The following is a 15,728-nucleotide window of genomic DNA, read 5'->3' as shown; positions in this document are numbered from 1 at the left end:
AGCTGTTAAAGTAATAAAAAAGGAGTTAAGATTCCGATATTTATGCCTACATTTTCCAAAACCAACCAGTGGGCCTGACTGGAGTCAGAAAAAGGTTTCAGAGATGAGTGGTTGATGTCATGTTGGCTAAGTTCAACTTCTGTGAACACTCTTTGGGCTGTACCAATCCAGTCTAATCCCCAAACAAAATGTCAAACATCTTAAAATTATCCAGGGCAGTTTTTCTTTCTTCTTCTTATTTACAGCATGGATCATATGACATAATTTAAAAGGGCTATAATAGTTAACTGATTTATAAGTGGCAGTAAAGTGCAAAGAAAAGCAGGAACATACCATTAAAAGGTAAGGAATTTCACTGATGTCAGGTAAACAAATACTAACAAAGAAGAAGTGTGATTCATTTTGTTTGCCTCTAAGGAAGCGACAGGAGGTGCTTTCAATGGTTTTTAACCAGAATACATACAACAGCTTGTAGGTGAGACGAGTCCTGACAAATACTCAAATATAACACAAAGACAGTTTGTGTGCCTGAAGAGTTTGGGCAGGGGGTGGGGTGTCGCTTTGTTTGTTTCATGTTTTTATCAGGCGACAACTTGATGAACAAAGACCTTCACTCACAGTGTGGTTAAAATATGGATGCAAAGGGAGGAGCAAGACAAAGATACACAGCTGTTGCTTCTTCAGTAGCTATTCTTCTGTTTACGGGTTGCCTTTAAATTGTTAGTCATGTCACTGTGATGGCTCTAGAGGACTGTTTTGGACTAGCTTTGGAGCTTCTGTTAAGTGTTAGCAAGTCCCTGTAATTTGTTGTCTATGTGGCTATTATTGACTCATCATTGCTATTTTCTACAGAGGAAGGAACTTGAAAATACATATTAGGCCAAGCTGCTTTTGAACACCTGCATCAAGCTACAGCTTGTCGTCTTATCTGAAATCTTCAGCCTCAATAAAATAAAATAAAAATTTAACTGCATTTTTGTTGTAGTTATTGGTACGCTTGAGCTGAATGGCATGATTATTGACAAAATCCCCAAACTATGTCACCCGGTCATGCACATGTACCTGCTTTAAAGGAGAGCTCATCCTGCTCCTGGCCATCGTAGTCATAGAGAGCACGCACACGTACCCCTCTCCCAGTGCTGGAATCATCTTCAAATGAATTGCCGTTCCCACCGTTCTCATTGCCTGAGTATGCAGCGGGCTGCTCATCATCAGACCACTCAGTCGAATAAGCTTGGTTCTTCTCATAGCTGCTCACACTGGAGGAGAGAGAAAAGGGAGGCTGACATTAGGATGTTTCCAAAACAAAAGACTGAAATTTAAAGGTTTTGAACAGGTCAAAACCATTAACAAACTAATCCTGCTAGCCAATGTCAGAAATGAGCTGCCTGCCACAGACCTTCGTGACTGTCTAAAAACTATTCTGGTGTTAAGGATCAGTGTTATGAAAAGAGTTATTCTTTCACAGAAAACACTGGGAACATGCATCAGGGGAGTCTAGAGAAGCTAAAACATGACACCTGACACTTGTAGCTCCATGATGGCATGCGCTATGAAAGAGTTTTGCTGGCTTTACTTTGCAGTAATGCTGTGACAATATATTGTGTATAATTAAATTTGGACTTCAGTATAAACAGTTTAAACACAGTCTTCTTCCTGAAAGGCTCAGGTGGGACGATTTAAAGCGACAGACTCTTAAACCAGAGGTACACAAAACATCTTTGTGGTACTTTTGGCTGAAAACTGAAACATATACTTTATCAACATGCGAGATTAAAATTAATATGTGTTAAAGTGGAAGATTATGAAGTCTAAAAATGTAAAAATCTTGAAACAGGCCCAGAACACTGGTGGTTTTATCTTCTACTTGAGATTTATTCACAAAGATAAACATTTAAAATAAAATAAAACTGAATAAAAATAATTATTAGTCATCTTGTAATTTTATTGCTAGATTTGACTCAAAAATATGTGACCGTGAAATACACTAGCAGATCTCTTGAACTAACCTGCTACGGTCACCAGGTGGAGCCACATGGTCAGTGCTAGGAGTGGGTGGGGCTCCGTCTGGTTTCTTCTTCTTCGGAGGAGCTGAAGCCTGGTCTGGGTTGTACTCCTGGTGAGGAGAGAGAAGAGAAGCACATAAAGTAATGTAGAAAATAAAGAGGAGAGGTGTGATACACGTTTTTTTTTTGTGATGGCTTGGCGTTGCACCTCAAATGTGGGCCAGTTCATGTGCATTCCTGGGCCGTGGTTGTTGCTGAACCACTTGAGATCCTCCTGCGTGTTTGCAGCCAAGATCGTGCGCTCCAGTTCTCTGTATATTGTGGCATAGCTGAAGAGAGGAAAATGGAACAAATAGTGACAATGAAAGTGCCAGAAGGGACCTGTGGGTGCTGCCAATTTGGCAACAGAACCATCAGTGTAGTTCAAATTCTAGGTTGAAAGAGATCTAGTGTTGGGTGACGACAGGACTAAAGTGTCTCCCTGAATTTTCTGGTAAAGCTGGGGTTCTTAACAGTGGACATATTTACTCTGAATGGCCCTGTTTTGTACCACGATGTTGGTATTTATGTTGCCACTGTTTACCCAAACCATGGCAATGTGTAATGGATTAAAAAGAGAACAATGATCCTGCAGTTTTCTTCCTCTAATTACAGGCTAAACCAGTATGTCTGGGGTCATATTTTAACACCTGTGGATAACAAAACTATTCAAGAGTACTGTCAAATGATTTAATGTAAAAATAAACTCTGACTGTGAAGACATGCATAGTTTATAATATTATTATCTTTTGGGCATTTTTGCCTTTGTTGCATAGCAAAGTAGTGAAGAAACACAGGAAAGCAGGGGGAGAGAGAGGGAGAAGGCATGCAGGAAAAGGCCTCAAACCTGGGCTACTGCACTCCAGCCATGTGGTCGTCAGCAATTTAAATCTACTGTCAAAAAATTGTAGAGGTCTTAATTTGTAAATAAATCTTTTCACTTGTAGGCTACCGTTGTGTTTATGTCAGAATTCACAAATAAAGGCTATATTATCTTATCCTATGACATGACCGGTCTTGGACCCTAAAGAGGACAATGTACCAAACATAACTCAAAATATCACCCAGAATAGTAAAGGTGATCAGAGAGTGCATGCACAGCCACTCTTCCTCTGTGCTATCCTCATCAGCTATCTGAGGTAAGCTTATGTTTTATTTATAACTATTGCTTTCTGATTTCAGTAATTAGTATTGACTCCTCTTCTTAATTCCAGTTCATTTCATCTTCACACGTGTAAGTATCTGCTGGCCACTGTACAGCTGCATCCAACATGACTGTATCCATCTGAGCAGTTAGATGGAGAAGACTGAATGTTTACAGATTGCTGAGTTGACTGAAGTGGCAAATTGTCACTTCTGTCACCATCAGGGTCGACTGCTGGCTTGTAATCAGAGCAAAGGGTTTACAGCGCACCTGCAGAGAAACTAATGCTTCCCATTGTTCTTAAAGTGACTTTAACTTGCTATTTGAAAGTGTTTGGAGAAACTCGTGGGCTCATATTGGATTTGAGTTGTCACTTTTGACCTCTTCTAGTCGATTAAACGCATTTAGAGAGAAGCACTGAGAACACAACCACAAGTCTCTTGGAAGCTGTCTTCATCCACAAGCATTTCCTGGCTCCTTTCTCCTCTTCTTATTGTTAATTGTCAAGACTGATAACACTTTTTGTGTTGTTCTTACTGGAAATTGCAAGTAAAAACAGTGCAGTGTGGCATTTTTTCATGCTTTGTATTATCTGGTTTATAAGAACAAGCGGCATTGAATGAATGACTTCATTGCAAAGTAATGGTCATAATGTCTATTACATGGTAATCTTTTTTTTTTAAGTAAAAAAGTTCCTAATAGTCTGCTTTAGTTGGAGAGGGATTTTGTTTTTAGCATTACAGCACTGAAATAGTTGGGTTTATTTTAATTAAATAGACACTGCTCAGTGATAGACTGTAGGGCGTCCTCTGTCTCTCACCCAACGGCAGCTGGAGTAGGCTTTACAGCTGGGAAAGGAGTGAAAATGTTAGAATAAATCAAATCAAAGGTGAATGATTAAACCTGAAAATCACTTTTCCGTGGCTCGTGGCTTTGTTTGCTAAATGCAGGATAACAAAAAAGAAAATCTAGAATATGACAAGCATTCACCCTGGACTAAATTCAGTTTGTCAGAAATGCCACTGACTGAATCATCGGTTAATTAGCACCGAGAGTCTCAAAACTAATGAGAAACACATGCCTGGTTTGGGTGTCTGTTGAAATTAATCAGACTGCAGTGAACTGTGTCAAATGTGACACAAGACGAATCAGACTAATCGAATTTTAATTTGTATTCAGTGTGACTACTTTTGATTAAAAGTACAATTAAGTAACTATCTTCTAAGCATCCATTGCCTACTTCACATGTGCCCACACAGAATGATAGTCTATACGATGGTATACATTTCCTGCCCCACACAGAATGATAGTCTATACGATGGTATACATTTCCTGCCAAACTGCAGAGGTGCTTAATGTGCAACCCAACCTTCATTCTGACTAACCTTTGGTTCTCAGTGAGGTTAAGATGGCGTTTGATATCCAGCAAGGCTTCCTTAAGGAAGGTCAGCCTTTTGACTTCATGCTGCTGGCATTGGTCAAACACCTGCTCCATGCACTCCATGTACTGAGGCGTGCACTTGCTTAGCTCCTCCAGAGACTTCTCATACTTTTCTTTAGCCTGGAACAGAAACAAGAAAACACGGTGAGTCATCTACGGACAATAAACAGTGGAGAATAATCTCATATTGGGCTTTGGAGCAGCCCTGTCTGTAACTTCCTTCTGATTGACTGCCCCTTGCAAAGAGAACATTTGAACAGCAGTAGCATGGGGTTGCTCACAGAGCCAGAACTCCCCTCTTTTTGACATCAGACAGATCCAAGAATAGAAGCGAACTGTCTAAAACAGCAGTTTGAAGCCTGGCTCATAGGGATTACTTGCACACTCGTTGACCTAATTACTGGAAACTTTTGGTCAGAAAAATCAGGAAAAGCATAACAGGCCCACTTTAAGGTTATTACCTTCTGCGTATCCTGTTTGCATTTGTCCACTTTCTCGTGGAGTTTCTTCTGCTGGTCTGGTGTGACAGAAGCTTCAGTCTTGCCATTGGCCTCTCGGGTTGCAGCCAGCTTCTCCTCCTTGCAGGCCATGTGGTATGTTTTCTTAGCTGCCTCCATCTGTAGATTCAAACACGGACATTGCTAGTATCACAGATACAGAACATGATCTGATGGTTTTATTAAAGGAACACAAGAATAGAAACTATACAGTATAAAATAGGTAACTAATTTAATGTATTTGGTTAATACTTCTATTTAGGATGCTTCAAATCAGTAGTGAATGATATGTGCAATTTTCTCCAGCATGAATGCACAACCAGTATTTGCTCCTCTTCATTGATTAGGAGCTCGCCTTAGGTTGTTGGTCTGGTACTTGTGCCAGGAACTGATATCAGTACACAAAGTTTCTCCCTAAGCAGGAAATCAAGACTTCATCCAGTGACGCATAGTTAATTAACTCACATAATGTTTATCCTCCTGAGACCCAGCCTATTCATTTATGTCCTCTGTAGTGGACACACAAATCATAGAAAGGTTAAACCAAAAGATACGTTTTTTCCCTCAGTTCTCAGGAGGTTGCTTGAAATGCCGCATGGGAATGAAAGTCATGCACAGTAGTTGAAGATTTAAAGAAAGAAATGTGCTAATATAACTAACATATGTATGTCATGTGCCACCATTTAATAAAGCAACTCTAGGACATGCTCTTCACAGATATCGTTTGGTTACCGTAACCACAACAACACATTAACACCTTTCAACCAGCGTCTGGCTAACCAGTGGATAAAAGTCCAGCATTCACTCTCTTTGATCATTTTAGCCTCCACCTATTTCTGAGGGTAATATCTGGCCCTTAACTCGCTAATGCTCTACTGCGTTCAGCAGTTAGTCACTTGCTCTATCTGCTATTAGAGCCTTTTCACTGATTTCAAAAATAACTTTATTCAAACTACTAGAATAATAATGTTCCAAGGTCAGCTGCTAAAACTAATAGCTAAGGCTATTTTAGATTCAAGTGATCTCTTTCACTCATCTTTTAATCTTAATGTATATTTTGTGAATATATTTATTAATTTCTGTAATCCTGTTCAGTTTTATAGAAAAGGGGTTAAATAATAACTTAGTCAATAGCAAATGGTCATAAAATCCTGCTTCAATGGCTAGCAATGTCTGGCTCCCGTATTGCTATCCCCATTATGATTACCATTTAAAGTTTAGTAAAAGTGTGATGGATGGGCAGACGGTCCTGTGACCTTACAGAAAAATAATTTGCCCTCATCTTCCTCACCTCCTTGAGCTTTTTGGCCCATGGTTTCTGAGCCTTCTTGAACCCTTCCTCTGCCTCCTTGGCCTCTTTGAAGCCTCCAATCATTTGCTTATGATACGCTTCTTTCTGCCAGTTCTTCACTTTTTCAACATCTTCGTTAAGGAGGTTGTTCTTCACTTCTTGGTGTAGCTCACTCGCTCTCTCCGCCTCTGTCATCACAGCCAGCCATGCCCTTTCCACAGAGCCATACTGTGGACCTGCGAGTTGGATTTTTTTGTGATTCCAAGTAAAATTTCAGGGTAATATTACTCAGTGAAATAGTGAAAAACACATCGAAATAAAAGGACGCATGGTGAAAGATAGCGGTACATTTGCGCCTTCTTATCTTGTTGACACTTTAACAAAAGCTGACCTTTCTCAATGAGCTGTCTCCATCTCTTGGACCAGGCAGTTAGCTGATCACCATAGGCTTTCTCTATCTTGGCACGTTCCTGCAAGCAGCCCATAAGGTCATTGCAGAGCCGATGGCCGTCATCGAATCTCTTGACAGCACGTTTGTAGTTCCCCACCTGAGGACAGAGAGTGACAAATGAAAGGACTTGTAACCAATCTGCAGTACATATATAACAACCATAGAAATATACAGAGCTCGGACATTTCCCCCCCTGAGAATAACTGAAGTGAAGGCAGTTCGATGTCTCTCTTGTAAATTTACTGAAAAAAATACAAAGAGTTTGAGAGACTGCAGTATGACTGAATACTCGGACCAAGCAGCAGCATTCGGGGTGCAAAGGAGTAGCAAATGCAGTCCCTCAAATGGTCACTGTAAGCTAGCTCCAAAAAGTATGTAAATCCTAATGGACTCAAAGGTAAAGTCCCCAACTTTACAGCAGAAATAAACGCTATTACATTGTCTTAATGTCAACTGTGCATAATTTTGTAATATTTTGTAATATTTGCCAGGTTAAATTGTATTAAGGCTTATTATGTTTGTATAATTTCACAACTGGCAGCTAGTATAAATAGCACTAATTCACATTGTTGTATCTGACCACTATAACACCCTGTTATCCATAGATGACCACTTCTAGCTTGTACAACCAATCAGTGTTGACATAGTAGCTACATCCATCTTTTATGTACTGTTTATACATTCAACACAACATACATCAAAATGTGTCAGCAGCATTACAGAAGCTACAGCAAATCAAACAGCATTTAGGCATGCCCTTTAATCTGGAGACTTGATAAAAAGTCTTCAAAAGAAAACATGCTTTAATACACTGTTTCACTAATAAACTGACAATTGAGTGTATGTTTCATTTATTGCATTATACAATATGCTACTCCATCTAAGCAGAAAGCTCCAGCCAACTTCATTATTTAATTAAAAATATCAAAGCTGTTATGCTACCTCGATATTTATTTTATTGCATTTTCTTTTACATCTCACCCCCTTAACTTGGACTACCTTAAAAAAGCAGTGCCAGGCTGAGCGGCTCCGCCTCTTTTGTGCCTGCAGGGGGGTGTGCTCATGGTGCATGATGAAGGGAGAGGGGTTTACCAGTGCCTGTGCATGTGTAGTTATGCAATGACACGGGCTTGAGTTTGTGTCTGTGGATGAATGTGTTTTAGTGAGTGTATGTGTGTGGGTAGCTGCTTTAATCCTCTTGAGAGGCGTAATGCAGTCAGATACTCAGGGATAGATGACAAAGTAAAGACAGAAATATGTGTGTGCGTATAGGTATAAATACATAGTCATATACAGCATAATACAAACACAGATCATGGAGTGCGTCTCTGATGTGCTCGCTGGCTGTAACGCTGCACTCTGATTGGTCCTGACGTGAGCACGCATGTTTGGTTACTGTTTGAGATGGGAGCTGCAGGGAGGCCATGAGACAGGTGTTTAACGGTATGAGTTTTGTCCTATGTGACAGTTTGCCAAGTCACACCAACAACAACACGTTGGTGTACTGGTTGTACACATGAAAACACACCTGAGCCCCTCTGTTTGAGCCGCAAAACCATTCTGTGTGGATAAAACACAAGCCTTCCTGATGACAAAACATGAGGATACAGCATTTTTATAGCATTGATAAACCATAAACTGACTCTAGCTGTGCTGCTAGTATAGAGACGATATAGGCAGGTGCATGTGGTGAAAGGCTGCCTCAGAGAGACTGATGACTGAGGCTCTTTGTCTGAGTCTCTGTGGCTAAGAGCCACAACACAAAGAAGACTCTGTACTGAGGGAATTCATTATCACTAAGTTGGGGGGGGTTAAAGTGCAAAAACACACACACACATGCACGCATGTACGCACACACACACACACACACACACACACACACACACACACACACACACACACACACACACACACACACACACACACACACACACAGAGTTGTGCTTCCACCAGGGGACACAATTACTACTTGCCTAACTGTAACCCTTAACACAGTTTGTATGATCTAAAGCAAATTTGATTAACAGTGCATTCACTATTATAGAGAAATAACAACAAAAAAAATGCTGAAGAAGTGTCTCTACCAGATTTATATTAAACTCTTAGATTTTCAGCAAAGAAAAAGTTATTATGAAACTGGCCACAAGGAAATATGCTAATATCCTTAACATTTATCTACTGACTTTATCTTCAGTATTAAAATTTTCATATATAGTGCTTTATGATAATGCTATTTAAAAATGTTTTTCTTTTCATAAAGAGGAAACTTTTATGATGCCCTTTGGAGCAAAAGAAACACACTGTGCTAAAATGCAAATTAGCCTCCTATATTACTTTGCTCTCTGGTTTACAGCTTGTCTTAATGCATTACGTTTTGCCTTAAGCATGCCAGTTTGAATTCCCTTGCTGGTGAAAGGTTCATAAACAAACCTGCCTTACTTTTCCTCATACTTCATAATTTGTGTCTAATAAATTTGCTTATTTATTTTGAGTACTGTGAGCGCTCTGGTAGCTGTACTTCCATCATATTAGATGAAGGCGTTTTGAAGCAGTCATCAAACTACTGCTCAAAATGACCCCTCTTTTGCAGGGTTTGAAGTCCATACTGAAGTCATCAGTATTTTTCCACTGAATATGATGGTACAAAGATGATGAAGCGTATATAATGGGCAGATATAAGAGAGTCTAATTTAACTTTTGGCACTAAAGCAAAAAGCATCAAACCCTCCTTTAAAATGGACAGCACAAGTGGCCCTCTGGCTTGAAACTCAATGGGGATGGATATCAAACAGCCTCATTAAGATGTGTGTGACGCATTTACTTCTAAGAACAGTTTCATGATTTCACTGATAGCATTGCTTGATTTCAGAAGCCAAATCAATAGAAATGGAGGGTGAGAGGTTTTGGTACAATTTGAAAATCCATGAAAACAGACACGACGGCGGCTTTACCTCCCAGAAGCTGTCCATGGTGTCGTCACCACCTGCACATTCATCGTAGGAGCCAGACATTTTCCTGGATGAAGCGAAGCACTCTAATGACTAAACCTGTCCTCTGCAGAAGAGCTGGGTTCCTCATGCACTGAAGAACGACAAAGGAGAACAACAATAATGAGAGACAGCGACACCACAAGAAAGCAAAAACTTTAGTTATAAACACGGCCGAGCTGGACTTAGTGTAACAAAACTGTGACAATTTATTTTCCTGGTAACTCAAAAGAATCTTTTAAGGTAGAGTTTCTATCTCAGACGTTTATAATAATGAGGTAAAAATAGTCTTCTCCGCCATGCATGCAGCACTGTGCCCTGAGGAATGAGAAGGGGGTTCTTAGATTGGTGTGTCCTAGAAAAGACATCACAGTGAGTGGAGCGTCACACAGCTCAATTCTTCCACAGTGAAAACCCCCATTCTTTTGACACATTAAATCTGAGAATTAGCTGTCACACATACACACTACACATGCATAGTTACACAGTTTAGCTGCCTGGAAATGCACCTTGTGTGTAAATATAGAATCATGTAATTAACGCCCTAAAATAGAATGGAAACAAGATCAACACTCCTATTTATACATCTGAATGTGTTCTTTAATTATGTTGTTTGATTGCTGATTGCATAGTAAGGTGTACATAACACAGTTCCTCAAGTATTTAAGGTGATTGATATTTATTTGTTTGACATTCACTCAATGCCCTACCACAGAGGTGCAAGCAGAAGAAACTGCTGGCCACTATATTGGTATTGAACTCTGTTTGAAACCTAATCTATTTTGTCCTCATGACTAATGTCTTTCCTTTGACAGAGAGCTCGTCATAGCGCTGCAACAGCCGGTATGACAATGAAATTTATAGCCTCCCCTGCCACGGTTTCTTGGGTCTTTATAATTACAGTGGATTTAATTATTATCTAATTCTGTATGTGGCCCAACAGAGCAAAACACAACTTTTAACACTACTAACACTTTTAATTAAAATGATAAAGAGTTTTGTAAATTATTATTAAGGAAGGGTGTGATTAATTGATTCTTAGTCTGCACAGTCCAACCTGAGCGATGGTTCAACCTTGGATGCGTGTACATTTCACAATTTGGAGAGGCAAAGCATGAATTGGACATGGTTGTACACGTGATACACGCTTTATTGTGATATCGGGTTGGATGGTTAGGTATGCTAGCTATAAGTCAGAGCAGATGAAGGATGAGTTGTGGCCATTTCAGAGAATAAACTGACTCAGCGCTCTGCAGCTGGCTGCATCACAAGGAATATTATGTTCAAACAGTAGCCTAGCCCTTCATGCTTCATCCTTCAACCTCCATCTGCTGTCAAGAACAAATTAATTCCTGCAACAACCTTCATCCCTGGAATGAGTCATAAAAAACAGCTTTCTGTATTTGGCTCAACTTGAACTGGCCTGACCTCACTTTCTATATTAACAACATAAACAACGTAATTTTCCTTGTGAGATGAATAAGAGGCTTCAAACCACAAGATCAAGTCATACAAGGAAAGGATTGTCAGTAGTAACTTTTTTTTTCACAGAAAGTCTGGACATGAAGACATTATCAGGGAGTTCAACAACACATTTGCACCCTACGTGACTGAGTCTGCTTCCAGTTCAGTCAGTGTTTCTACAGACGACAGATAACTGATTTAGCTATGCTGTATTCATCAAAGCCCTTGGTTACTATCACCAGACTTACGCCAGTCTTTGAGGCTCTTCTGCAGTCAAGGCTTTCATTCATTGACTATTATCAAGAGTGCACTCTCTGCTGGTTGCAAAACAGCAGAGCTATTCTAGGAGTTAGCAATTTTACTGTCACAGACTGAATTGAAGACAACTTGAGCCTTTCAGTTGCAGCGAACAGTTCCAGGGGGAAAAAAAGGTGCAATGTCTCCTTTCTGAGTGAGTGACACATTTCACAACTGCACATATACATACACAGAAATACTGAGCTTTGTTTTGTTGTTGTTTTATGGATTTAAATACTTACAGAACTACTGAACCTGTGCAGTGGTTCAAGATAGACATGACATTATACTTCATGTTTTCCCATCCAAGGCAAAGAAAAAAAAAGTACTGCCTAAAGCACTACCACCAATAAGTTTGTTCAGTCAGTGCCGCTTGTATTCCTTAAAATAGGGGATAAACTATGTGAAATAAGACACACAAAGCTTTTAATGCATTGACATGCAAAGTGTGTTTGCCAAAATGTAGAAGATGAATGGTAAAAAATGCAAAGACTTGAATCTGTAGTAGCAACTTACCACCCTCATAATAAAGATATTGAAGAAAGAAAAATATTACATTAGCATGAATATCATTTTGAGTATGAATCAGCTTTATTACAACTAATGACTTAAAGTGGTTGGGAAAACAGATCCCTTAGAGGAATATGAGACAGGAGTGTAAAGTTCCACCAGCCTTTTCCCCATATATATAATATGTTATATGATATTGTACAGCTTGCAGTACTTTCTGTGGAAAGTGTGATCAGCAGGGGAACACCCACAGTAACCCACTTCTCAAAACTGAGGACAGCTTCCATTTCTGTCAGTCCATGTGACACAGAGAAAATATGTCAGCCATGCTCACCACTTGCCCAACAAATACAAGGACTTTTAGTATTTTACAATAGATGCCAGCCACACCCAGCATAACTGAATGCTGTCCATGACAACGAAAAGACTCCAATTACCTCTCTGTCCTTGTCACAGACAAGGAACTCAATCTCTCACAACATCCCCTTTCTTTATGTTTGGAAATTGCGAGCACTTTCGTTGACATGTGAGAATACTGATTATATTCTCATGTCCCCACATGAACCATTACCTCATGCCCTTAGCTTAGCTGTCATTAGCTTATGGTAAATGGGAGGGTTGGCCTAACTGAGAACAGCTAGGTAAGAGGTAGCTTCACTGTTAGATAACAAATTCCAGATATCAGGACATTTAATGCTCAACTAAGGCTTGACACTTTTAACTTTTTAAAAATGTACTAAATTCCAAGTTTAGAATTGACATGTAATCCCTTTAGTCCTTTTCAACGAACCATCTTCATGCTATGCATGCATGCATACAGTGCTGTGAAAAAGCATTTGTTCACTTCCTTGTTTGTTAGTTTTTTTCCATATTTTTCACACTTTTATGTTTTAGATCATCAGACAAATTTTAATATTAGACAAAGATAATCTGGATGCATAAGAAATGCAGTTTTTAAACTACAATTTCATTGATTAAGGGGAAAAAGGTATACAAACCTACCTGGACCTATGTGTACTTTTTTAGTTCCACATCTAGATCTGATTACTATTAGACTTGTTGAATCAAGAAATCACTTAAATAGAACCTGTCTGACAAAGTTAAGTAGGCTAAAAGGTCTCAAAAAGCAGCACATCAGACCAAGATCTCAAACAGCTGAGTCATTGACATCTATCAGTCTGGAAAGAGTTATAAAGACATTTTTACGTCTTTGTGAATCATGTGAACCAGGATGAAAGTGATTATCCACAAAGAGAGAAAACTTAAAACAGAGCTGAATCTTCCTAGGATTGGTCAGCCTACCAAAATTACTCCAAAAGAACATTGACGACTCATCTAGGTCTCAAAAGAACCCAACACAGCATTTCATAAAAAGAGCACCATAAGAACAGTCAAACATGGTGGTGGAATTGTGATGGTCTGGGGCTGCTTTGCTGCTTCAGGAGCTGAACGACTTATTGTAATTGATGGAATCAACGATTCTGTTTTCTACCTAAAAATCCAGAAGGACAATGTCCAGCTGTCACTTCATGCCATGACGCTCAAGCACACTCAGGTTATGCTGCAGGACAATGATCCGAAACACACCAACAATTCCACCTCTGAATGGCTCAGAGAAATAACAACATGACGGTTTTGAAGGGACCTAGTCAAATTCTAGATTTTAAACCTGATTGAGATACTATAGCATGACCTAAACAGGTCATTCATGCACAAATACATTTCAGCATGGCTGAATTACAACATCCTGCAAAGTGAGTCAAAATTCCAAGGTATTGCAAATGCTTGATTGCAATTCTTGTTGTCAAGGAGGAGACAACCAGTTACTATGTTTAGGGAAATTTACTTTTTCACACAGGGTAAGTTAGGTTTGGACAGAGCTGATAAATTGAATCATTATTTAAAACTGCATTTTGTATTTACTCAAGTTACCTCTGTCTGTTACTAACATTTTTTGATGATTTGAATCGTGTGAGGGGGAAATTCCTTTTCCATAGCACTGTATATGAACACAAGAAGAGCAAAAGGGCAGACCTCACTTTCTAAATCAACATGCAAACGTGCATTTATGTTTAATGAAGTTAAATCCACACACTGTAAACAGTCAACTTTATGATGCAAGACAACCTCATGCAGCTCAAAATTTAAGTAGCCCTAAAGTAGCAGTTCTTAATCCTAGCAACCAAGAAACGCCATTGGTCCAGCAACCTGTCCCACAGCCAAGTCACCCAATAAGCTTTGGCATCAGTGACTACAATACCTAGTGACATCAAAGCCAGTTAAGCTCTGGCACAATACCAGTGTCCCACCTCATAGCCAAACATGGAACACTAATTCAATATTACACAATGTTAATGATTAGAAAGTATTAGAGGTAATTCCACAAGCATGTTCACAAATTCCTTCAGACATCCAGGAGCGTTGCTGTAGTCAAAAATGTCTGAGGCATTGTTTTTAGTATTTATGACAGGCAAGAACTTTGAAGTGAGTTTAGTTATTAAACAAAACTCATAAAGAAAGTAATAAAATGATATTGGTGAACATTTTATGCCCAAGAACTCAAACGTCATCAGCCTAAACTTAGAAGGTCCAACAGCACAAAGAGTATACATGACAGAAAATTCACAGTTTTGGTCCACTGTGAGAGTGCTCTGTGTCCCAAGAGACAGAGGGGCTTATACTCCAGTTATTGAGGTTAATCCACCTGAGTGGCTGTGAACACACCTCTCATTCCCTTGTGATTTAACTGGGAGGAATGTCACAGAAAAAAACTAAACTGTAGCATGGTAAGCTTGGTACAGATGGTGCTAAATAATGAAGGCCTGTATAATAACTTAACACCCAAAGCATAGCAACACACAAAAAAACATTACAACAATAATAGCTGTTTTGTGCAAATCCATTTAAATGTGTCTTGCAAATTGAAAATCACAAACAACCCACACACTGAAAAATCAAAAACGCTGACAAAGCAATCCGTTTTGTAATCTTAATGTTTTTGAAACCTGTTTTGATTGTGGACAGAAAAAAGGACATAACTGAGTGCTACAATCCAGTCTTCTGCATATTTGTTAGTAATTACCGCTTCTTCTGCATATTCACGTACCATGTTTGACTCCATCACTGTAAAAGAAAAAAGAAAACCAATTCCCAAATTTGAAAACACAGCGCAGCTCCTTAAAACAGCAAACTCCTTAAACTGTAGTCCAAATATGCCCTTTACATCAGCTCTTAAAACGATAAACGATATGTTGCAAATTTTATTTCTGCAGCTTTGACCTCTGTGGCCGAAGTAAACCCAGAGAGGACGATAAGTCTGACCAAACCAGCGTGTCTCAGAGGCTGAGGGATAATCCCGCAGTGTGCCATTTGAATAGCTTTAGAGGGGGAGGGAGTTCACGAGCAAGAAGAGCAAAGAGGCGGGTAGGACAAGTGAGACAGAAAGACGAGAAGTGTGAAGAGGAATTTATTGTCGATGAAACATGAAACTATAATTAATTGCACTATATTGTACACCAACAGGATAGCGCTATTGTGAGACTCCACATTTGTGAGTTTTGTTTGTTTTTTTCCCAAGGAGTTAACTTTTACCAGCATTACA

The 15,728-nt window shown here is 39.4% G+C and overlaps 1 protein-coding gene across 3 annotated transcripts in view; it reads right to left on the bottom strand.

The window, feature by feature from the left end:
• Window positions 1–15,728, bottom strand: part of pacsin1a (protein kinase C and casein kinase substrate in neurons 1a) — a 35,773-nt gene that overhangs the window by 3,229 nt on the left and 16,816 nt on the right. For 2 of the 3 annotated variants that reach the window (XM_063464670.1, XM_063464671.1), the window contains exons 2-9: window positions 9,821–9,950; window positions 6,810–6,966; window positions 6,419–6,654; window positions 5,092–5,247; window positions 4,575–4,750; window positions 2,215–2,335; window positions 2,010–2,116; window positions 1,063–1,259 (exon numbers count right to left, since the gene is read on the bottom strand). In XM_063464670.1, coding sequence (XP_063320740.1) covers window positions 1,063–1,259; window positions 2,010–2,116; window positions 2,215–2,335; window positions 4,575–4,750; window positions 5,092–5,247; window positions 6,419–6,654; window positions 6,810–6,966; window positions 9,821–9,880 — 1,210 coding nt within the window. In that variant the 5' untranslated portion in view covers window positions 9,881–9,950. Of the gene's footprint in view, window positions 1–1,062; window positions 1,260–2,009; window positions 2,117–2,214; window positions 2,336–4,574; window positions 4,751–5,091; window positions 5,248–6,418; window positions 6,655–6,809; window positions 6,967–9,820; window positions 9,951–15,233; window positions 15,481–15,728 lie in introns of those variants that run through there. The other variant, XM_063464669.1, reaches the window with a different exon arrangement.

The sequence above is a fragment of the Pelmatolapia mariae genome, linkage group LG20, assembly GCF_036321145.2.
Source record: "Pelmatolapia mariae isolate MD_Pm_ZW linkage group LG20, Pm_UMD_F_2, whole genome shotgun sequence".
NCBI lineage: Eukaryota > Metazoa > Chordata > Actinopteri > Cichliformes > Cichlidae > Pelmatolapia > Pelmatolapia mariae.
The sequence above is the reverse complement of the archived record's forward strand: the minus strand, read 5'-3'. Positions and strand labels throughout refer to the sequence as shown.